The sequence below is a fragment of the Medicago sativa genome, chromosome 6 (genome assembly GCF_051527215.1).
Source record: "Medicago sativa cultivar Bolivia chromosome 6, Bolivia_mono, whole genome shotgun sequence".
In the NCBI taxonomy this organism is placed as follows: domain Eukaryota; kingdom Viridiplantae; phylum Streptophyta; class Magnoliopsida; order Fabales; family Fabaceae; genus Medicago; species Medicago sativa.
Genome location: NC_140754.1, coordinates 91,944,116 through 91,967,800, shown reverse-complemented (window position 1 = coordinate 91,967,800; position 23,685 = coordinate 91,944,116). Strand labels below are relative to the sequence as shown.

Genomic DNA, 23,685 nt, shown 5'->3' with positions numbered 1-23,685 from the left:
TGAGGGGGATAATATGAGGCCTGGGGAACTTTTCTAATCATTATTAAATATTTAAAGGCAGTGGTGTGTAATTAAGATGTTGGAAGGTGTAATTAGGAAAAGTCAAATTTATATACACTAAAAACAAATTCAATACCTGGGCTGGTCTTAAGCCCAACTACCAAAACAAAGAGTTTAGACCATATTTTGCATTTTACTTTGAGACGGTTGCTCTTCAGCCCCCATGAATTGCTCATTCCGTCAAAGCGTATCTTTCAATATAATTTTGGCTAAAGTGCACTTTTCATCCCCTTAAGTTTCAAAAAGTTGCGATTTTGGCCCCCTATGAAAAAAATGACAGAAGTGACCCCCCATGCTTAGGGAAATATGCTCTTTTAACCCCATAACATAAGGGAAATATGATCTTTTGACCCCTTATCTTTTCAAAATGTTGCGATTATGGCCCGTTTTTTAGGACACGTGGCGTCTTCTCAGCAATTTTGAGACGAAGGGGATCAAAATTGTAATTTTTTTATTAGGGAGCCAAAACCGCAACTTTTTGAAACTTAAAGGGGAAAAGTGCACTTTAGCCTGTAATTTTTTTTTTCAAACAAAATCTATCGAAAGTTTCGATAGGTGTGTTCTTTTTTTGACAGAAAGTTTCGATAGGTGTTTTCACTATATTTTGAGCAGTGCAGGGGACTTGCAGAGCAATTTTCTTACTTTGAAAAATGATTATGTTATTCATAAATAAAATTACAAATTATTTAAAGTTTTGTTGAGAGGAAATTATTTAAAGTTACTTGTCAATGACATTGATAGAGAGTAACGCTTTATCCCCTCAAAAAAAAAAAAAAAAAAAAGAGAGAGTAGCAAAGGCTTTGTTAGCTTAAAGTTTGAGTCCAATAAAATAAGGGTCCTGTTAACCGGTGCCCCCGGGGCACTGGTTAAGGAATCCAAAAAAGGAAAATTTGAAATAAAAGTAACACTTTTTTGACTTTTGAGAAATTGATTACACAACTTCCAATACAAAAACTACTATATTTGTTTCCTTAACCAGTGCCCCGGGGGCACTGGTTAACATTTTCCATAAAATAATTATGAATAATTGACAAACTTTTTTCTTTTCTTTTTTCTTTTATGAATTGAAACAATTTCATTTTGCTATTCTGTACTGTTGATTAAAAAGTTGTAAATATTATTGGTAACAAATTTTATATCTATACTACTATATATAAAGAAAATAACTCAGCATTGTACTGAAACCTGAATAATAATAACCCCTTTCTTCCTCTCTCTCTTCTCTCCTTCTCAAACCCTAGCCGTCACACTTTCTTCTTTTTCTTCTTGTCAGAGGGGTGATTTAGGGTCAATTTTGACCCAAAAATCACCCCTCCGAGTTGTTTTTCCTTCCATCCTAATTGAATAAGTGATTTCACATATTTTTTGTTTTCTTTTGTTTGTTTTTGTAATTTCGTCGTCTTTAAACGACTCCGTTTGTTTTGATTTCTCGTCTTTGTACGGTGTGTTTTTGATTTCCCGTCTTAGTGCGGTGTTTGTTTGATTCAGGTTGAAAGATTAGCTTTGAGCACGTGCAGATCCGATCAATGACAATGACTTTGGTGTCGTCAACGTTGCAGATCCGGAGACATGAGTACTCCGGAGACTTGAATATAGTCATATTAGTCATATTTGTAGGCATAGATACTTTGCCGTTTTATTCTATTAACATGGATGCTGTGAGTTTGTTCACAGATTCATCCTTTTTGTTTTTAGCGAATTTGGATTTGTATTGTATCGATGTACTCTATCAATTTGAATGAATGAATATCGTTAACTTTTGTCAAAAAAAAAAAAAATAAAGAAAATAACTCATTTTAATTCTTTTGGACTGACTTTTTCTCTTTTAAAAATGCTCTCAATTTTCAATACAAATAACACATGTAACAAATAGATTATAATAAATTTAAATATTAAAATAAAAGTGTAACAAACAAAAACGTCTAATTTTTTCCTTTATCAATTAAAAAGTGTAACAAACTAGATGATTGTATTTATACTTACTTTTTCATTATCCCAATTATACCCTTGAAGAACAACTTTTTCAATACTACCTCCGTCCCTAATTATAGGACCCTTTTGAAAAAATAACGGGAATTAAGATAGTGGATATTTGTATTAAATATGTTTGTAATTACTATTGGTTTTACAATTTTATCCTTTAAGAGAGAGTGTTGGTTTATGTTTTCAACATGTTATTTATTGCTTATTGAAGAAAAAGATGTATAATAAATAGGGGCATGTGTGTAAAGAAATAATTACTCCCTCCGTCTCACAATAATTGTCTCTTTAGCATTTTTTATTTTTCTCAAAATAATTGTCACTTTACAATACCAATGCAACATTTATTATGTTTTTCCATTATTATACCCTTATTTATTGAATTTCATCCAACTTAACTACTCCACTAACTACATTTAATATGGGTATTTCAGTAAATGCCACTAATTTTACCATTGAAATCAACACAACTAATCATTTCCTTAATTATCGTGCATAAACCTTAAACGACTAATATTGTGAGACGGAGGGAGTAATGTAGTTGGAAATAGCAAAGGGGTCTTATAAAAAGGGACAAAAAATATTCTCAAAAGGGTCTTATAATTAGGGACGGAGGTAGTAATAAAGATTGTTGTTGGTGTCATTAACAAAAAAAGAAGAATTTAGATTATATTTTTTTGTTACATTATTGGTTTCATTGAAATAGACAATCATGATTAGTTTGATTTGTTATAATTTGAAACAAAAAACATTTATATATTTACTTTGAATCAAAATTAAAATTTCATAAAAAAACACCATTCATAATTTTTAAACGTTAGCGCAACGTGCCCGTTTTTTTGTTAGTAGTCAATAAAATTTAGACCCTTTCTTTTTAGCTATATAATTTTTTTGAGTCGCTCTTGTAAGAGATGCGATAGAAAAATCTAAAGAAGATATTAACCATATGAAAATATAAGAATATACTTCTTAAAAACGAAAATAAGATTATGAATTTAGCTTACTGGTCCAAATTAAGAGATATAACTCTTTTTTTAATGTTATAAAATATCCTATCTAATGATATGCTAATCTAAATAACAAATCTCATCTAATTCCACTGTCCGCTTGTGGTGATTTAAAGGCATATTAAAGAGATTGACTAATTCTAGGAACCAATGGCATCAAGTACTTATGGATGCCCCATTTACAATCAGAGTAACCAGTCCAAAAAAATTGATATGGAAAGGATTTGAACCTTAGAAATTGAGAGGAGGATACTCCAAAATTCCAAACCTACACCACAAAACGTCATAACCAACTCATAAGGGTTTTAGAATATTTGAAACTTAAGAAATTAAGCTCATATTTTTTTTTTTGGTCTTGCTAACTTGTATTATAAGAACACAAGTTAAAAACCAATCAATTGAGTTCAAAGTGGTTAATAAGCTCCACCAAAGACGAATAAGTCAGGAAAATCCAAGTTTGATTTCTAGGTGAAACAATTCTTGGTCAAGCTATCCTTATGTCACGATCGAACTCCAAATTATCAGGACCTTTTTTCTATGGAAACCGGAGGGTTAACGCCAAAAAAAGAACACAATTAAGAAGTTAAAAAATTTGTATAAAAAAATTTAAAAATTGAAATAATTTTTTTCATTGAAAATAATAAGTTTTAAACTTTTAATATATTAATATATAATTTTCAAAATTTATTTCTATATTTGTTTCCTTTAACATAAGTCTTAGAAGAGTACAAGGTTAAGATTTTCCTTGTAAGTCTTAGAAGAGTACCAAGTTAAGATTTTCTTTGTAATTGACACAAATGGTGATGTAGTTTACCTTGCAGTCTTCTAGACTAGACAACTTAAAAGTAATTAAAAATCTCAAAATTGAATCAAAACGTCACGACCAAAAACTGCTTGAAAGTTTTCACTCGGTTTCAAATGCAAAACCCCTTTTATGGCTTGAGCAACAAGTTTCCTATATATTAGTAAAATTTCCACACTATTTTGGTTGTTGATAATTAAAAAGTTCCACAGTTTGTTCCATTTAATAATAACAAATGTATGCAATATTTTCTACAAAGACGTGTTTATAACCGCGTAATATTAATTACCTAACATAGAATTTTTTCTTGAAATTGAATTGCAACATTTTATTTTCTAGTCAAAATTAAATACTATGATAAGTTGTACCAAAAAAAAAAAAACTATGATTAGTTATAAATACTTGATGCGTCTTTGTCTCTATTCTTTTTTGGACAAGCATTAATGGCCAGAAACGTGTGGTATATCATGTGTAATTGTTTGTGTCACTTCTGTCAAAAATACAAATCAAGTGGACCAGTCACACTAGAGATTATTCCCTTTTGATTTTCTGTTTTTGAAGAAAAACATAATATAGGGTGGTGTTTGTTTTTAGTTTAAGAATGACATTTCCAGAAATACAATGTTAAGTAATGATTATATCTTTATAATTGAAATTAAAGATAGTTTATAAAACAACAGTCATATTCATAAATCCATTTAGACACTTTATAAGACAAATTACGAGGACTTTGCATAACACTCCAAAATGGATAATGCCAAAGAAATGTGGTTTGAGTTCAGAAAACATCAAAGGAACAGTTCAAACAATTTTAATAGTTGAATATTATATTAGTCTATTTCAAAAAACCAATGAATGAGAACTTCCCTTTGATTAATAGTAATAATTTAATTCGCAGCTAAGGAATTACATGTGAGTTTCTTCTTATGGCACCCGAACTATTAATGACACGTATTCGATCCTTCCAAGAAACATGTATTTTGACTAGACGGGTAATCATATCCAAGTGTCAAACCATAAAAGAAGACAAACATTTTTTATTTTAGACAAGAGTAAAAAAAGACAAACAAACTGAAAGCAACTTAATGAAGAAAAAAAAAAATTACTCTAAATTTGTCATGACGAACAAAAAAAAGAAAATCTTAGAATTATGTTATATAAAAGCATACCTTTTTTTTATTTTAATAAAATAAGATCAAGATTCCTTCTTCCATAAAAATGCAACGCAACCCTTACATTTAATTTTGATACACTTAATTCTCAAACGCCCAATCAACACTTTATTTTATGTGTTTCTTCTTATTATATTGTATATGAGAAATGATATTTTTTGTCAAAAAAAAAATGAGAAATAATATTTATACAACTATCTTATAACAACTTTCTCTTTCTCATACTCACATTATGTTCTTTTTTTTTTTAAAAAAAATAATAATTTTCCATAACATTGATAGTCAATGGTCACAATCACCAAATAGTGTAACATTTGAAAATTAATATGCCAAGTCGTTACACAAAAGCACATCATTTTCAACAACATTGTTAATTTTGGGTCCTATATCCTATTTTCTTGGATATTTCCTCCGACATTCTAAGAAGCTTCGGATTATTATTTTATGTATGTTTATTTATTTTATTATGTATTTCAAAATTCTAAAGTCTATTCAATTTTCTGGGCTATAAATACCAAGGTATTGGACAACCTTCCCTTCTCTACTCTCACCTTTAATTAATTTCATCTTTGTCATATTACAACACATCAATCAAAACCTTAACTCTTTGCTTCAAAACACTTCTGCAAAAATGGCTACTAAAAGGGTTTTTGATGATTCTAATGATAAAGATCAAGACAATCCAAACGACAAACGAATGAGACCTTCTTTAGCTTCGTACGCACTTCTTTTTTAATATCTTTTCTAGCTCTTTTCTTGATAATCTTTAATACTTTGAAGTCTGATCCATGCAAAAAACTACTATCTACATTTTATACTTCATTTTTTTTTTACTAGCCTTATTCTTATGCATGATATATTGAATTCTTCTTGGCAGTGTGCTAGAAAGAGCAGTTAAAGTGCAAAACATGCCGAACCTTTTAGGAGCTTTGGAACCTTTTCTTAAAAGAGTTGTAAGTCAAGTTAAACTTTACCATGACATTTGACACAGATGCATACATATTTGAAGTTTTTTTTTTTTTTGTTTTGTTTCAAAAAGCATACATATTTGAAGTTAATGTGGTTAACTTGTTTCTCATGGGTTAGGGTTGGGGTGGCCTAATAAGAATTAAGAGATGACCCAACAAACAATATATACAATATTACATTATCTGATATCAATATTAAAATCTAGCTTATGAAAATTGAGGGTATATCATAGTATATTGTACAAAAATATTGTTGTTAGGTCACCACATGACTGTAAATATTTGATATCATCATAAAATTTAAGGCGTGTTTAATATGATTCTCTAAAAAATGGTTTAAATATAGACCTTTTACCATTTTTAATAAAAAAATGAATTTTATAATAATGTAAAATAGAGATTAGAAATAATATTTTATTAAAAATAAGATGGTCCAATGTTAAACCGGATCCATATTAAACAACCTTAAATTTTATTTGAGTCTTGAGAATTGTGAAAAATTTGTCTTCACTTGTAATTAACTGCAATGTGAACTGTATCAACCGTCAATATGAAATCTCCAATTGCAGTAGTCTCCGCATAGCTATTCATACCACAAAAAACCAACTTCACCTAACTATGAAGCTTTGCATTAATTATTTGAATACTACAACTAGTCTAAAATATCGAACATTTGTATTTCTCATTATATAGTTGATTTTCTCATGAAAGCTTACTTTATTATATGATTCATTTGGTTAGGTGAGTGAAGAGGTGGATAGAGCAATTGGAAACTGCTTTCCACCTTCCATCAATAGGTCACCTTCATTAAGAATCCAAGCACCAAGGGATCAACAACCAACCTTACAACTCATATTCAGCAAAAGGCTTTCCCTCCCAATTTTCACAGGTATGATACTTACATTGGTTTATTAATTAAAGTGATATTAATCCCCATTCTACAAGATCTGATCTGTTAAAAAATAAGAACAAGAAAAGACAACTCCAGTTGTAAAGTGTTTGATTTGTAAAATTGTTTCTGGGACATGACAAAAACAAATTTTTTTGTCTCTCGCTAAACTACAACACAACTTTTTGTCACACATACAAGTTATCTAAAATACAAAAATAACCTTTTGTCCACCAAAAATCGTATAAGACAAAAAGTTATTCAATATCATAAAAATTTGTCTTGTCTTATGTTGCTAAACTGTCATGTGCTGCTTTGTCCGGTACATACCGTTTAGCAAATCAAACACACCATTAGAGTTAAAAAAACAAAAGTTGAAACTTGAAATAGTGAGAAATTTAGAGATAGAAAAAGACAAATCCATCTCTAATTTAGGGTGCGTTTGTTTCGGCTTTAAAAAAAAATAGATTTTGTGTCAAAAGAATCTAGAGATTTTTTTTTTAGAGATTTTAAAAAAAATCTGAAGTTATTTGTGTTTGCCTACTATCCATAAAAATCCATTTTTTTAAAAAAATGAGTTCTAACATGCACATGTGTTATCTCCTTGTTGTTGAAAAAAATAGATTTTGAGAAAAGCTAATCCTAATAGCTTTTCATTTTAGGGTCAAAATAGATTTTTTTGATAAAATGATTTTTCTAAAAATCCTAAACAAACACTTAAAAATGAAAAAAGTGATTTTTTTAAGGGAAAAAATAGATTTTTTTTAGAAAAAATCTGAAACAAACGGGCCCTTAGTCGCTAACCATAAAGATGCCAAATTTGATTACCAAATTTATACTTTTCGTCATTATTAAATTTTTGTTGTAGTGATCATGATCAAACTCTTACTACTGAGTTAACTTCGTCCCAATTTTCACAGGTAGTAGAATACTCGACGCTGAAGGTAAGCCTATAAGCATAAGTCTTGTTGACAAAACAAACAATAACCAAATTGTTCCAACAAGTCTTCCATACCCTATAAAGTTAGAGATTGTTGTACTTGATGGAGATTTTCCACATGATGAAAACGAGAATTGGACTAGTGAAGAATTCAATAAATACATAGTGAAGGAAAGAACTGGGAAGAGACCATTACTTTCTGGAGAATTGAACCTTACTATGAGAGGTGGAATTGCACCAATTGGAGACATAGAGTTCACAGATAATTCTAGCTGGATAAGGAGCAGGAAGTTTAGGGTTGCAGTTATGGTGAGTCGTGGGAGTAATCAAAGTGTTAGGATTCAAGAAGGCATGACTGAGGCATTTGTTGTTAAGGATCATCGTGGAGAATGTAAGTTTTATTATTATAAACTTGTTATACTATAAGCTATATTTAATATCTTTAACATGACTAAATTTTTTGTGTAGCATGATATATTATTGATTGGAATATATTTGATGACAATGAATAAATACTTTTATTTTCAACTAACTTTGGTCTTTTTAAATTAATTCTTCACCCTTAAATATATTAATAAGATGGTCCCCACTTTTAGTTGTACTATAGACTATGAAATAGGAACGCAATTTATTTTGAGCGTTTGACTAGTCATTCATCATTTTATAGCCGCTAGTTAAGGAATTTAATTACGTCAAGGTAACTTGTGTCTTAATGATACATGTTAAAAAAAAATTGTATTGAGAAACATAATATTTAAACTTTTAAAAAGTTTGTACCAAAAAAAAAAAAAATAAACTTTTAAAAAGTTGAATGTACGACTATTAATACATACATTTTTATATTGAGTTCCTTAATATGTGCTTTTAAGAGCACACATTAACATTTGGCTTTGTATAATAGGGTAAATGATTTTTATTGGTGTAGTTTAGTTATTGAATGTGTAAATATTGTTTATATTTAGTATTTACACAAGGAAAATCTATTTCCTACAAAAATGTGTCGCAACAAGTAGTACTTTAAAACTTACTTTGATGTTATTAATTTTATGAGCTGCATATAAGCATTTTTGCCTCTCAATGGAATCATAGATTAGTGTATTACTAGTTTATTTTTGCAGAAAGGATTGCATGCTAAAAATCTAAATTTTATTTCTTATTAACATTGTTTTCATAATTATCATGAAGTGTACAAAAAACATCATCCACCAATGCTTGGCGATGATGTGTGGCGCCTAGAGAAGATAGGGAAAGATGGAGCTTTCCACCACAAAATGATGGCTAAAGGGATCAAAACAGTGCAAGACTTTCTTAAATTAGCAGTTATTGATACTCCAAAGCTAAGAGAGGTATAATATCTTTATAATTAGGGGTGAAAATAAAATAGATTACACCACATTTCCTAGAGCCTATTTTTATGCTAATTTTTTTTAAGATATATTTTTAGTTGAGAAAAAAGTCTTTTAGTTCTATTAGGTCAACATATTTGAATATATATGTTATTAATATTTTTAATAATTTAAACATATTAAACTACATAGAACATTATACAAGATCAATTTCTTCAAAAGATTAAGTTAGACCGCAAATATGAACTTAAACTTAATGATCTATTAACTTGTTTGTTTATTTAAAGTCATGCTAACTTGTGCTCTTATGATACATGTTAAGAAATTTAAAAGTAAAAATTTTATACTGAAAAGAGTAGCTTGAGTACTTTTAAAAAATTGATTAGACGACTTTTGAGATAGAATTACTATATAGTAGTATATATATTTCCTTTAACATGTGCAATTAGCATTTTCCTTTAATTAAATATATTAGATTCTTATTTGTGAAGCAATATGAACTCATTACTTTTTTAATTGATGAATTTATCTGAAATTAGATTTTGGGCATGGGGATGTCTGATAGAATGTGGAAAGTCACAATAAAGCATGCAATGACTTGTGACATGGGGAGCAAGATCTATAGGTACCGTGGACCTCAATTTACCATTCTTCTGAATCCAATATGCAAATTAATTAAAGCTAATATCAATGGACAAGAATTTTCCAGCAGAGAGTACTTGAGCCAAATGAATAAGGTACAATATATTAACCATCTACTACTCAAGACTCACATTTGTAGTCTTACTTTACTTTGTGGATTACATTATATGCTAGATATTGGTCCTCTAATTCATTTTAATTGGTGTTATACCATTCCTAAATTTGTAGAGCTATATAGACAAATTGGTTGGAGAAGCATACACAAAATGGGATGAGTTGGAGGAAATTGATGGGGTTTTAAATGATAACATTGCTTTGTTAACCCAAGGTATTTTTCAATTAATCATCAATGACTTTAGTTCTCAATAAGATAAATTATACATATTTTTTTCTTTTAGAAATAACAAATATTAGTTGTTATTTTGTTAATAGAAATAAGATCATATATACTCACACTGGTTGGCTTCGTAGCACCACACAAAACATGTTGTAGTGGATAACAATCCATGTATTCACGTAGTTGGCATGTTGGTGATCGTTGAATTGAGATTAGATGACTTAGTTTTTCTTTGTTTTTTTTTTTTTTAACAAAAAATCAAAATGTATATCAAAATTTTAATCGATTGTCTGATCTCAATTTAACCTTAACCAATATGACCAAAATGTTAAATGTGTGCATTTGCCGACCGCAGCAAATCCAAATCTAATTCAACCTGTGAAAAAAAAAACAAATTCATGTTAAGAGTGGTGAATGAATACATATCTCATACAAAACTAGAGCATATTAATCTTAAAAAATATCAACCAGATTGTATACATATAGTTCCATTTTATTAAGTATCTCAAAAACTTTCAATTATGAATGTGACAAATAGTTAATTACATTTTATTCTACAATGAAATTAATGTTAGTATGAACTTAATTATAGGTGATCAAACTGTGGAGCAATATCCAAACAATCATCCAGCAACAGTAGCAACAACATATCATCAGAATGAATATTATGGTGATCCATCTATAGAAAATATTGCTAGCTATGTACCCAGCAATAATGCACAAATGGCTAGCGGTGAGTGGTTATTGAATCAAGCCTATACCACAACAGCAAATGCAAATGGATTTCCTTTTGGCTTCACAGGCTCACAATCAGATGGGGACATGACACCTTCAGGTTCAGGCCCTAGGGACATTAATGGGTTCACAAGGCAACTTTAGATATATTAAATTTGGATCTGGATCGCCTGCTGTAACTGCTTCACGTAATAGTCGATCTCAATTGTAGAAAAGTGATTCGACAACTCAGATTTATTTGGCCATTTTCCACACAGTTAGATCTCAGCCACCGATTGAAGACCGGATGGACAAAATCTATTACAGCAGGACGTTGTTACAACACCAAATCCTATTCCATTAAATTCCTACAAATTTTATAGTAAGCAAATATAATAGGTAAGCTACTTACAAGTATGTATAAGTTCTTATTTATAATTATTGTAACATATATACATTTCCTTGCAAGTGGTGTACCTCTAAATAGTGTGTCAAAGTCAAAATGGAGAAAAAAAAAAAAGCTACTTTGATTTTGGGTTGTACATAAGAGCAAGTGCAAGCTTTGAAGAAATACAAATTAGGTTTAGTGTAAATGTGGTAGGGGCTAATGATGTAGAAATCAACCTGCCACTTTGTAGGGAAGAGTTAATACTCTGATATTAATGTATGTATAATCATGAAACAATATTATGTCTAGTAGCTAAGAGCACATCCTCTATAATATGGTTCCCTACTTCCATTCTCTTATTTAGTGTTACAAATTTTCTATTTATGATCTTTTTATAATTCTTGTAACTTACACTTACTTGTAAGTGGTGTGCCCCTAAATAATGTGTCAACACCAGAATGATAAAAGAAGCCAAGTACAATAAGTGAAGGAAACAAATTAATTGAGATCATGTTATGGAACAAACCAACCTGCCACCTATTAGGGCAGAGCTGTTACTTTGATAACAATGTATATAGTACTCATGAAACACTATTATGTCTAATAACTAGTAACACAACAACATAATCAAAAGCGTTTAAATGAGATCTTTCGTGTCTCTATGTTTAACATGCACGAAGTTTAGGGTTCAAACCAAGTTCTGGTAATGCAGCAACATTAAAACTTGAGAGAGAGTTTTGCCGTCTATTGTGACCTTACCTGACTCAAAAAATTAATCCCTACAGTTGCGTATAGAGAATACTTGGTATACCGAAAAGACTTGAGGGACCTTAATCTGAGTTACCATCATGATGTATTGGAGTATCTATGTAAAATCCTCATGATAATTTCAATACATAGGTTTTTTTGGGGTACAATACAGTGCATAATTTTTTTGATTAGGCCAATATTAGACATTCTAAATACTTCATTAATTAGCAATTGATGCATGCTATATCTTGAAATTCTGCAAAGTGGTTTGAATTCTTGTCCAATTTCTTTACTAATGTCCTGAAAAGAATAAACCATAATAGAAAATATGTTATCTACTATATATTCTAATTCGTTTCATCCATGTCATTTCTACTTTAACCCTCCATTTGCAACAATAGATTTATTATCTGAATAACAGTATAGCACACATATAACATCCACTTGCTTTACAATGTGATATTAACATATACAACAAGTATGATAAATAATGTAGTGTGGACATTTACCCCAAAATTTCATGAAGCTGATGATTCTTGTACTGATCTAGTAGGAGAAGAAAGAATAGGTTTTGGTGGTATTTCCAAAGAATTCTTGTTGCCTTCTAACATTTCAATCACTCTACTCATTGTTGGTCTATCATTTGGAAATGTTTGAATGCACCATAAACCTACAATGGTCAATCTCCTTGCAATTTCATCTTCTTCCGAGACAATCACTTCGTCCGGTCTCAAATCATTGCGTAGATCAAGATTCTTGTATACCCAATGAGGAAAGTATATCTCACTTGTTTGACTTGCATCGGCGTTAATGTTTTTCCTCCCACCAACCATTTCTAGCAACATCATTCCATAACTATAAACGTCAGACTTGTGTGAAACACCTCCAAAATTTCTATTCCATAACTCAGGAGCTACATACCCCATTGTCCCTCTAGCGTTTGACATAGAAATAATGCTTTCTTTCTTATGGCAAAGTCTTGAAAGTCCAAAGTCCGATATCTTTGGACAAAAATTCTCATCTAAAAGGATGTTATGTGGTTTGATGTCAAAATGTAAGATTCGAGTGCTACATCCCCTATGCAAGTACTCTAGCCCTCGAGCTATCCCTTTCGCAATTTGATAAAGAATATCCCAACTCAAAGATGGAATGGTCTCAGGTCCCTTTTTGTAGATGAATTTTTCAAGGGAACCATTCGACATTAATTCATAAATGAGAGCTTTTTTCCGTCCTTCAAAACAAAATCCAAGAAGGGCGACAACATTGACGTGAGAGGTTTTAGTAATGCTAGAAACCTCATTCATAAACTCATCACCATTTCCTTTAGACGTTTTCAGTATCTTTACTGCCACAGGGCAATCATTGAGTAGCCTTCCTTCGTACACTGTACCATAACCACCTTGTCCTAATTTGACTTTGAAGTTGTTGGTCATTTTCTTGATATGCGAGAATTTGTATCTTCTAACACTAAAGGCTTCATGAGTTTTTAAGAATTCTTCAATGTCTTTGTTATTCTTTCTTGACATGTACTTGAAACAAAAGATAGCGATACATATCGATAATCCTACTAATGTTGCACCTGCACTTCCTGTTAGGAGGCTTAGTTAATGCATTATGATATAGAAAAGAATTACATTTTTCTTTATATATAAGTCATTTTGTGTAAGAGAGAAAACACAGATAGGAAAAAGTTAAGGTTTCATTAATCAATACAATAGATTAATTATTATAAATATATATACCTAGAATGATTTTCCTTTTCTTTTGCCAGCTCAAATGCTTACCTGTGATAGTAGTAGAAAGATCATAGAGAGGAATTTGTTAGAGCATTGGTTAAGAACTACATAGTGCACAGTCCAAAATTAAGTTGATATCAAAAGATGAAAACAAATATAGATCAAGGGACAAACATGGACACAAATGGAAGTATATAAGAAATGGCTAACATTAACATATGGAAGTATCACTACAAAAAAACGCGTTTATTCCGGCGGCTAAAAAATGCATGTTCTGGCGGTTTTAGCCGCCACTATGTTCAATTCTGGCGTTTTAAAAACTGCCGAAATTTTGTCTGCCACAATGTTTAAAGCGGCAGTTTTTAGGTAGCCGCCATGGTAGCCGCCGTTTTGTACCTGGTTTAAAGTGGCGGTTATTTAAATGTATAAAACGGCAGTTTCAAACGCCATTATATACTTTATTGTGAGAAAACCAATAGGTGTTTATGGCATTTTTGACCGCCGTAACATACAGAAAATACCGGCGGTTTCAACCGCCACAAATTACTCCTAGGACCTACGCAAATAGTGGCAGGTCTAACCGCCACAATTTACTTCTTATATTTAATAATTGAACTGCCACAATTGACATAAAAAACGCCACAATGCTCAAAAAATTGAAATAATATTTTTATATTGGTAGAAAGATGAAATGTTTCTATAATATTAGTATTTCATAGGAATAAATAATTTTATATTTCTATTTTTTGAACAAAATTAAAGGACAAATAAATTTTGAACATTGTCATTGATATTTATAATTCAATTCAAGTGGAGTTTGATACAGATATCCATTCTCAAAATAAACAAGTCTCTAAACATAAAGTTAGAGAAACCATTGCCACCATCTTTAGCTATTCTCAAAATAACAAGTTTCAAAACATAAAAATGACTAGACAACTGTTGACACTAAAATTAGGACTCTCCATGTGCATTGCTTGCATCTGATGATCTAGTTATGTCATTAGGTGTTGAAGATTCACTTCCTACATTTGATGCCTGCAAAAAATATTACGATTGTTAAACCAAACTAAGCAAGAAGATATTGCCAATTCAACAACCTAAGCAAAGTAAAAGTTATTATCAAAGTAAAAGATTCAAAGTCAGTATTATCCAAAATCAATTTTTCATAATTGATGAATATAAAGATTGATGATGAAAAACTTAGAGAAATGCATCTAAACCAAGCTCCAAGTCAAGTTAATGTCCAGCATGATTTTGAATATGACTTAGAAAGAAAGGATGATGCCACACATGAGGGACGTCATGATTTTGAAGCTTTACTTGATGAATACGGTATTATAATTCTTCCCTATGAATATTTAACTTATTTTTTGGAAAACTTTCCCCATGAATTTCTAAGCATACTTTTATGTGTATGTAACTATTGTTATGTGTGCATGTTCAGTAATTAGATAAAATCACGAGTGCCTCTTTTTTCTTCTAATTAATCTCATCCCCTTTACCAAAATTAGCAGTATTGATTTCATTAGCCCAATGTTAGCATTCAGATCCATTTTATAAAATTTCATCAAATAATATCAATGCTTCCAAAGCTTAATGTAGCGCCAGTACTACTCCAGAAAGACACATGCATAAAATCAGAAAGGCATTGAGTAGTTGTTATACCAGTGGTGTATCATTGGGAAATAAGGCTGCAGCTAACTCTGCTGGCAGTGAACCACCTTCCTTCGCTTTAATGTAGCCAACAAGTGCTGTCATTTGAGCCTCCATAGTTGCAAGTTTTTGGTTCACCAATGAAGAACTGCCGCTTGAAGTACTACCACGGGAAGAACCAAACTCCATACCACTAAGTCGTGTGGTAGTACGCTTAAAAGCAAGAGTAGGAACCACTCCCATGCCCATTCCTCGAACACGGCCAGAATGCTCTTTTCCAAATATCTTGCCAACAACATCATTTGGAGAAATTTCAGAATAAGCATCGGGGTTTTCAGCAATATGATTGCAAATTTTCTCCTACAAACCAAATAATAAATAACCAATGAATAACATTCATTTCCTTCAATTCGAAAACAAGGAACATAAATTTAAAATAAATTGGGAGGTAGATTATCAATTTACCCCTATCTTCTTAGCTTCTTCATTCACATACTTCCCATCTGCATTTTTGTGGGTCATATCCCACATTGGACCCCGACCGACAGGCTTACCAGCCTCAAGAGTCTAAAACAAATAAAGTATAATTATGAATCGAATAACTTAATAGTCAACTTAAACAAGAATTAACTACATATAGCAATAAACAAACATACTAGGATATGTCTTTTCCTCGCGAAAGTCATGGCACCGCACGTATGAGGAAAAATTTGTTTCTTTCTCACTTCTTTGTTTCTTTTGCACATTTCCTATACATGTGAGAGTATATTACTTTCTATGATTTAACAACTGATTATTTAAAAAAACACTATTCAATATATAATGAAAAATGAAGTACATATACCATTGTCTCGGGTTTCAAGCGATATTCAACAAATTTTACCCAATGGTCCAAGGGAACATCCTTAGGTTTGTTGTTGACAATTTCATTCTTGCTCAAAGTTGGATCAAAGTTATCATCAAATAGTTTAAGTCTATACTCTCTCCACTTTTTGCCAATTGAACCCTCAATATATCTTTTAGCTAGATCTTCAACTTCATTGAAACAGAATCGACGCTTCAAATAACAAGATTGTTAGTTAATTACAATTTTACAAAGACAAACCATAAAAACAAAAGTAGAGTTAAAATTATTTTACCTCAAAGAGGTCTTTCCATTGTGTCTCAAAATAATCAGCTGGCATATCTGACCACTTATCCAAACTTATAGGAAAAAAGGGACTATGTGTTGCTAGTAATCCACATACTCCAGAAAGCAAACCAGCAGCCTCTCCAATAGGTGAATGTTGGTCATCAAAATCCACAATGACTCGCAATCCATCAGGCAAGTTATTGATGTCCTTAACCATCAAATGGAGTTTTCGAATTGCATCATTCTCTTCATCTGTTGAGATATAAATGTTATGTAATTAAAAATATATGTAAACAAGAGACAACACAAGACTAAATCAATTTATATCGATATATAAGCATACCTAGTGCATCTACAGACCAATAATGGGTAGATGCTCGTCCAACTCTACGTCGAGGACGTGCGGCCATTGGTTGCGCAGATTGCGACGTTAGATTGGGTGGCTGAACTGGTACATTAGCTTCATGTTGTGAGGAAGTTAGATTGGGTGGCTGAACTGGTACATTAGATTCATGTTGTGAGGAGGTTTGATTGGGAGGCTGAACAGGTGCATTAGCTTCACGTTGCAAGCGTGTTTGATTTGGTATTTTAGAGGATATACTTGCAGCAACCAGTGTAGGGGATTCATTTTGTGATCCATGTGGAGCATGAGTTTGATCATTGGGGGCAGATACAACCTGTGTAGTGTGTGCAACCCGTGTAGAGCGTACAATCCTTTGTTGTGTAGATTGCAAGGATGTTTGATTGTGTGGCTGAACTGATACCTTTGCTCCACGATGTGAACTTCGAACCTCTTCTACCCTTTGTTGTGTAGATTGCAAGGATGTTTGATTGTGTGGCTGAACTGATGCCTTTTCTCCACGATGTGAACTTCCAACCTCTTCTTGTGGATGTCGTGAGGAAGTTAGATTGGGGAAAGATGCACCATGTGAAGAGCTCTCGTTTGATACTTTAACAAAATTCTTTATCCTCCTATGCTTTGGCATTGCTGCATATGTAAATTAAAGAAATCAGTAACAAATAATTTAAATAATTATAATGCTACCAAATTTTAATAATCATTGATGATGAATTAAGATATAGCATTTTTTTCATTGAGAAGGCAAAATATAATTCTCGACGGGAATAAGCAAGGCGCACTAACCCGCGGTTGGGAAAAAATATACAATAGATGCCGCATTTATACGGAACATCCACACACCATAAAAAACAACCCAAACCTAAAGTGGCGTCGAACAATGAGGCTGTTATATACACGACGACTAACATGCATACCACCGCCTCAAAAACGAGCACCCAAACCCCTGTACAACTAACAGCAAGCGCTGCACAGGTTTGCACCAGCAGCACACACACACCAGCGCTGGATCACAGTGCCTGCAAGGACAGAACAGAACCGTAGACCCTTCAAGCAGCACTGTCGTATCAGCCCAACACCCAAACAGAAGACCCCCTTGCAGCCAATCCTACCTCCTTCCCACCCTATTGAGACACCAAATTGGATCCCAACACCACTCGTAGAAAAGACACACCGGGAACTTCGTCCTACTCAAAATCCACCTCCACGATAGCACTTTGATCTCTTCGACCACCTCTTCCACCACATAACTTTTCCGGTGAAAAATGCCATCATTCCGGACTTTTCACAAGAGCCATAAAGGTACAAAAAGGCAAGTGACAAATAGTGAGGACAGAAGACGCACAAATGATTCAAATACAACCTCTTAAGGTTCCACATAAGTTCAAGACAATGTTTTAAAGTTTTGAGCTATCACAACCCTTATAGGTCCAGAGTTATTCATTTTACAATCCATTTGAGAATTGAGATTCTAAAATATGACACTATCTAGAAAGCTAACAGATGGGCCATCACTTCAGTTCAAGGGTTTCACATCATATAGTTTAGATAATAACGAAACTAGGACAAAACCACAAAACCTGAATAATACTAAAATAATTTGCTGTCTTATGGTATCTGAAGAAATAATTAGTACATGAATATGTACAAGTTAATCAATGTACATATTTGATATTAATGAGTACATGATTTACATATAAATAATTAGCTATGCAAAATCAAACTATATTATTCCTTCAAGCGACACTTAACATCTCTATAGTGTAACACTGACTTTCAGGTATTTGTTATGAGTTGTTGCATCAGGATCATGTTTTGTGTGCTAGCAATTTTGCAGAATCATGTCATCTTTGTTTAATAATACACATAAAAAAAACACTTGCACAAATAACATATTGAGAGCTTTGAAATTTCAAATAATTAATTTATTAAACTAATTTCAAAACAAAAACAAAACAAAGATGAGGGTTATTCAAACAAAACAAAAACAAAAAATCAAAAACAAAAACCAGGAAATCATCAATCATATAATCAAAACTGGACTTTATTATCAAAAGTGAACCTTATTAATCAACTAAAAAGAAGAATAATACAAAGATGAGGGTTTGGGTATTTCAGAATCAGCAAACGAAGATGGGTTTGAGTCAAAGATTGAGGAATCCATGGGTTTGAGGTTCCAGATTGGGTTTTAAATCGAAAATATATCAATAATAAACATTATTTTCGATTCAATTTACATGATTATGAATCCATAAATCACAAACGACACAAATTGACAAACCCATGAAAAAAATCAAGACAAAACATAAACAAAAGATTGGTGCGAAATTTAACAAATTTAACAAATTAGAATCATCAAACCCTAAATAAACCAACAAAAATTTGAGAGGAATTGCGACATTGAGACAAAATGTGAAGACCAAGGTTGAAATTTGAATAGATCGAGTGAGAGAGAGTACCTGAGAAGGAAGTGAGACGGAGAGAGTCACGGAAGGGAAAGCGGTGGCCGGAAAGAGAGGACCCGAAGGATTCGCCGGTGAGAGCGACGGAAGGGAAAGCGGTGGCCAGATGGGAGAAGATGAGACGATGAGAGAGAGGACTTGAAGGAAAAAGACTGAAGCTTTTGTTATAAAATAAAATATTATGTGTTAAGAAAAAAAGAGAAAAAGAAAAGATGGAGGGATTTTTCACTCAAAACATAAAAAACAAGTTGGAGGGATTTTCTAAAATTTTAGGGAAAAAAAAAAGAGGGAAGTTAGTGCGCCAAATGTTGTGGAGTTGAAAAAATTAAAAACGTTAATACCGGCGGTCTAAAATGCCATAATAAACAAGGTTAATTGTGCCATTATATTTTGTTAATACCGGCAGTCGAAACCGCCGTAATGTACTGTAAAAAGCGGCGGCCATTAAAACTGCCGCAATACACTGGATATAGTGGCGGTTAACAGGGACCGCCGGTAAAAAACCGCCAGAATTAACGCGTTTTTTTGTAGTGTATATAAGAAATGGCTAACATTAACATATTAACATTATAGATTGGAATGAATCCTCTTAAGTTTTTCATTTTTTAATATATAAGAGATGCATGCATCATCATGTTTTAGTATTTAAAGATTGGAATGAATCCTCTTAAGTTTTTCATTTTTTAATATATAAGAGATGCATGCATCATCATGTTTTAGTTTTAGTATTTAAGAGATGCTTGCATCATCCTGTGTCGCCTTTTGGTGATTTGATTTTCACTGTCATCAATATCGAGGCCTAACTCATACTTACAAAATCAGCTTGTACGGTGAGGAGTGCCTCCTCTATATAAACTCTTCTCAAGAATCCTGTCTATCCGATGTGAGACTAAATCCACTTGGCTGCTAACACACCCCCTCATGCTTCAGCACGGCCCAATGGGCCTGAAGCGTGGACGATGCAGGAAGCCCAACGATTGACCCGATAGACTATGATACCATGTTGAAATTTGGGGTCTAACTCATCCTTACAAAACATTGATGCTCATTGACCAGCCACATCAATTTGAGGGGGGATGTGAATAAGAAGTTGACTTGTTCTCCTTATTATATTTATTAGTTTGTTACTAGAAATAGGGACACAAATCAGAAATTGATTTGTTTTCATTAATTGTAATTATTTACTGTAATTATCTAATTATCTGTATAGCCTTGTAACCTCTATATATACACAAGGAATAACAATGAGAAAGATCTCAAGCCATTATTTGTGAAATTCTCCCCCAATACTTTCTTTTCATACACTTGTTTTCGATTAGTTTAACACAACATAAGGGATCCGTGAAGAGACATTGAGCTATACAATCTTGCATGAGATGAGAGAAAATTAGAAGAAAGAAAGAAAACATACTTTTGGGAACTGAATGTGTGGCTGATCCATCATGGCTGTAAATATAATAGCAAGACTGAACATTATCAAAACCAGTATTATTCCAACAATACCCTTCACTTCCCAAGCATCTTATGCACTCTTCATTCACAACATATTTGACCTGAAACCCCTCATATAAAATTTGATCAAGATCATCACTTCCAATTACACCAAGATTAGTAGCAGGCACAAATGCAAAATCTGCTTGTACTATGATATGTTTCCCACATCCTTTTAACTCTGAAATTTGTTCCAACAGCATACCTCTTAGATCCTCAAAACATATAGCATTTTGTGATCCACATAAAGATTGGTAGTTAGCATAAGACATGACATCAGATGAACAGTCATAGAATATGCTTATGTTACGTGTTCTTGCAGGAAACTGGAAAATATTTGGACTCAAGTAAGTATCATTGAATTTCGGAGTACAAACCTCGTGTGCAAGATCGGTTCGTCTCATTTTGATGGTGTTTGTTGTGAGATTAATATTTAGTACTGTGAAATTTTGTGAGCCTAATAGAATTGTAGATGTGAAATTTTTCCTTTGATCTTCGAAACAGTTGAGGTAAAATAGATCGCCGCTGCCACAGTGAGAGGGTCGGTTGTGTCCCCAAAATGGATAAGAGATGTTGGATAGTTGATCTCCACAGTTGTATGATTGTTCCTTACAAAGGGAATAATTTAGATTTGTTTGAGGTAGTAGTGGTTGACAGTGTAATATTTGTAATAAAGTGGTTAACAAGAAGAAACATATTATGTGGATAAGTGTATCCATTAATTGTTATGTGCAAAAGGATGCTTGATTTTTTTTTTCATGCTAAAATCCTCATCGTTTTCTACTAAGCAGTAAGAGGAAGAGGAGAAACAATTATTGTTTTTGGGCTATGTTGACATTAAGATGTTGGAAACAAATTCTCTAAAGCAACTTAGTCACATAGTTTTTAATCCCACCGTTCGATCAAAATCAGTAAGAAAGATCGTTTAAAATTGATTTTGTTACTGTATAGTTTCAACATTCTGATTTTAAATTTAATGGACAAGATTGTCTAATGCGTGTAAACGTGTGCTTCTCTTACGTCTTACGGTAGGGAATTCGGATCCCAAATATAGTCAAGGAAGGAGACTGGTCAACCATGAAATTACTACTCTCTTTCCTATTTCATAAAAAAATATGGTGGCCACGGAACAAAGAAAATGGAATCCAAAACCAGGTCAACACATTTTATGTAGTCTCTATTGTTTGTTTGTTTCTTCTTTAGTTGATTTGTCTTTTTAAGTTTTAGAGTACAGTTAGATAATATAATAGTTTTGGTAGCACTGGGAGCTATTAGCAATCCTTTAACATCATAGTGTGTTTACCACAGTTTTTTTTTTCTTCCTTTCTACAAGATAAATGAATTCATTAGCGTAGAGTTAGGGACGTTCGCGTCAGGGACGTTCGTGGTGCGGTTTGGATTGAATATGAGATAAAAAGTCATTTAATCTAAAAATTTAAATACTTGTGGTTCCGTTTGAATGATCATTTCTAAAAAAAGGTGTCGCCACGGTAATGAGTTTGATTGTGGAGGTCGCACATGAGCATGTGTCTGACACATGTTGATGTGTGCCGAACGCATGTTGACGTGTGCAAAAAGTTGACGTGTACCGAAATCAAATTTTTTATATTTTATTTTAAGAATTTGGGTCATTAAAAAGTAATACATCGCATAGTCCAACCCGAGCTGGTCGACTGAACAATGGCGAAAGTCACATGGGTGTGGTGGTCAATTTGATTGTGTTATCTCTCATTTACAAATTGGGGCACACACATACACATTGTAGGATTGTTCCTTGCAAAGGGAAATAATTTAAATTTGTTTGAGGTTGCTGTGGTTGACAGTGTGATGTTTGCAGCAAAGTGGTAACCAAGAAGAAACATATTATGTGGATAAGTGTATCCATTAATTGTTATGTGCAAAAGGCTCTTTATATTTTTTTCATGCTAAAATCCTCAATGTTTTCTGCGCAGCAGTACGAGGAAGAGGAGAAACAATTATTGTTTGTGGGTTATGTTGGAAACAAATTCTCTAAAGCAACTTTGTCATATAGTTTTTAGTCCCGTCGTTCGATCTAAATCAATGACAAAGATTGTTTAAAATTGATTTTATTATTTTATAATTTCAGCAATCTGATCTTAATTTAAGGGACGAGATTGTCCAATGTGTGTAAACGCGTGTTTCTTTTAAGATAGGGAATTTGTATCCGAAAATATATGTTGATTATTGTCGTGGCCATATAGTCAAGGAGAATGGTCAACTGTGAAATTACTCCTCACTTTCCTTTTTTTTCTCTCTCCATTGTTTGATTTGTATGGCTGCTACCTCATCAAAATTTTGGCAGCTACTGACCAAAGAAAATGGAATCCAAAACAAGGTCAACACATTTGACAAAATAAAAAAAAAAAACTTATATGTGGAAATCACTTATTTGATTGAAAGAAAGAGAAAAAGGATGCAGAGGGGTGATTCCAGGTCAAAAAATGACCTAAAATCACTCTTCATCGATGATTGAAAGAGAAAGAAAACTCAGAGAGAATATGAAGTTTCTCTCACTAAAAAACTAGGTCTGGTTTTTGATTTAACACCTTATAGGAAACTTAATTTGCTTAGTGACATAATAGGGGAATGTCATGTGAGACAATCCAATTGAAACACACAAGCCAAGCGAAAATTCACCGCAGAGAGCTGGTGATGATGTATCATCCCCCACAACTGTCATCGGTCTAAGTCCATCCACTAGAGTTCTTACGACGACAAATCAACTATGAAGAATGCATTTACTAGCAAGATTAATGACTATCCGATCCCATAGTCCCTCCAGAAGCCTCTCAACGTCAGGCTCTACGACGAGACAAAATATCCCGACGATCACA

The 23,685-nt window shown here is 32.5% G+C and overlaps 3 protein-coding genes across 5 annotated transcripts; 1 reads left to right on the top strand and 2 right to left on the bottom strand.

Annotated features, from left to right (window-relative positions):
- The first annotated feature begins 5,563 nt into the window (after nt 1–5,563).
- LOC146918229 (protein SAR DEFICIENT 1-like) lies at nt 5,564–11,604 on the top strand. Its single transcript, XM_085719863.1, has 8 exons — nt 5,564–5,738; nt 5,899–5,974; nt 6,731–6,878; nt 7,799–8,209; nt 9,004–9,164; nt 9,704–9,901; nt 10,035–10,134; nt 10,736–11,604. The coding sequence occupies exons 1-8, from the start codon at nt 5,653–5,655 to the stop codon at nt 11,020–11,022; spliced, it is 1,467 nt and encodes a 488-aa protein (XP_085575989.1). The 5' UTR covers nt 5,564–5,652; the 3' UTR covers nt 11,023–11,604.
- Nucleotides 11,605–12,383: 779 nt separating this feature from the next.
- On the bottom strand, nt 12,384–21,664 carry LOC146918227 (LEAF RUST 10 DISEASE-RESISTANCE LOCUS RECEPTOR-LIKE PROTEIN KINASE-like 2.3). Its single transcript, XM_085719856.1, has 3 exons — nt 20,751–21,664; nt 13,738–13,779; nt 12,384–13,583 (listed from the first exon to the last, which is right to left on the bottom strand). Exons 1-3 carry the CDS (start codon nt 21,547–21,549, stop codon nt 12,514–12,516), a joined length of 1,911 nt encoding a protein of 636 aa, XP_085575982.1. The 5' UTR covers nt 21,550–21,664; the 3' UTR covers nt 12,384–12,513.
- LOC146918228 (uncharacterized) lies at nt 14,504–19,873 on the bottom strand. Of its 3 annotated transcripts, none has more exons than XM_085719858.1 (9): nt 19,337–19,527; nt 17,740–18,158; nt 16,863–17,507; nt 16,527–16,771; nt 16,232–16,444; nt 16,044–16,136; nt 15,853–15,954; nt 15,400–15,747; nt 14,504–14,769 (listed from the first exon to the last, which is right to left on the bottom strand). In XM_085719858.1, the coding sequence occupies exons 2-9, from the start codon at nt 17,786–17,788 to the stop codon at nt 14,686–14,688; spliced, it is 1,779 nt and encodes a 592-aa protein (XP_085575984.1). In that variant the 5' UTR covers nt 17,789–18,158; nt 19,337–19,527; the 3' UTR covers nt 14,504–14,685. The 3 variants fall into 3 exon arrangements, with proteins under 3 accessions (XP_085575984.1, XP_085575983.1, XP_085575985.1); XM_085719857.1 differs by having other exon boundaries at nt 17,664–18,158; nt 19,337–19,502; XM_085719859.1 differs by lacking the exon at nt 17,740–18,158 and having other exon boundaries at nt 19,337–19,873.
- Nucleotides 21,665–23,685: the final 2,021 nt, after the last annotated feature.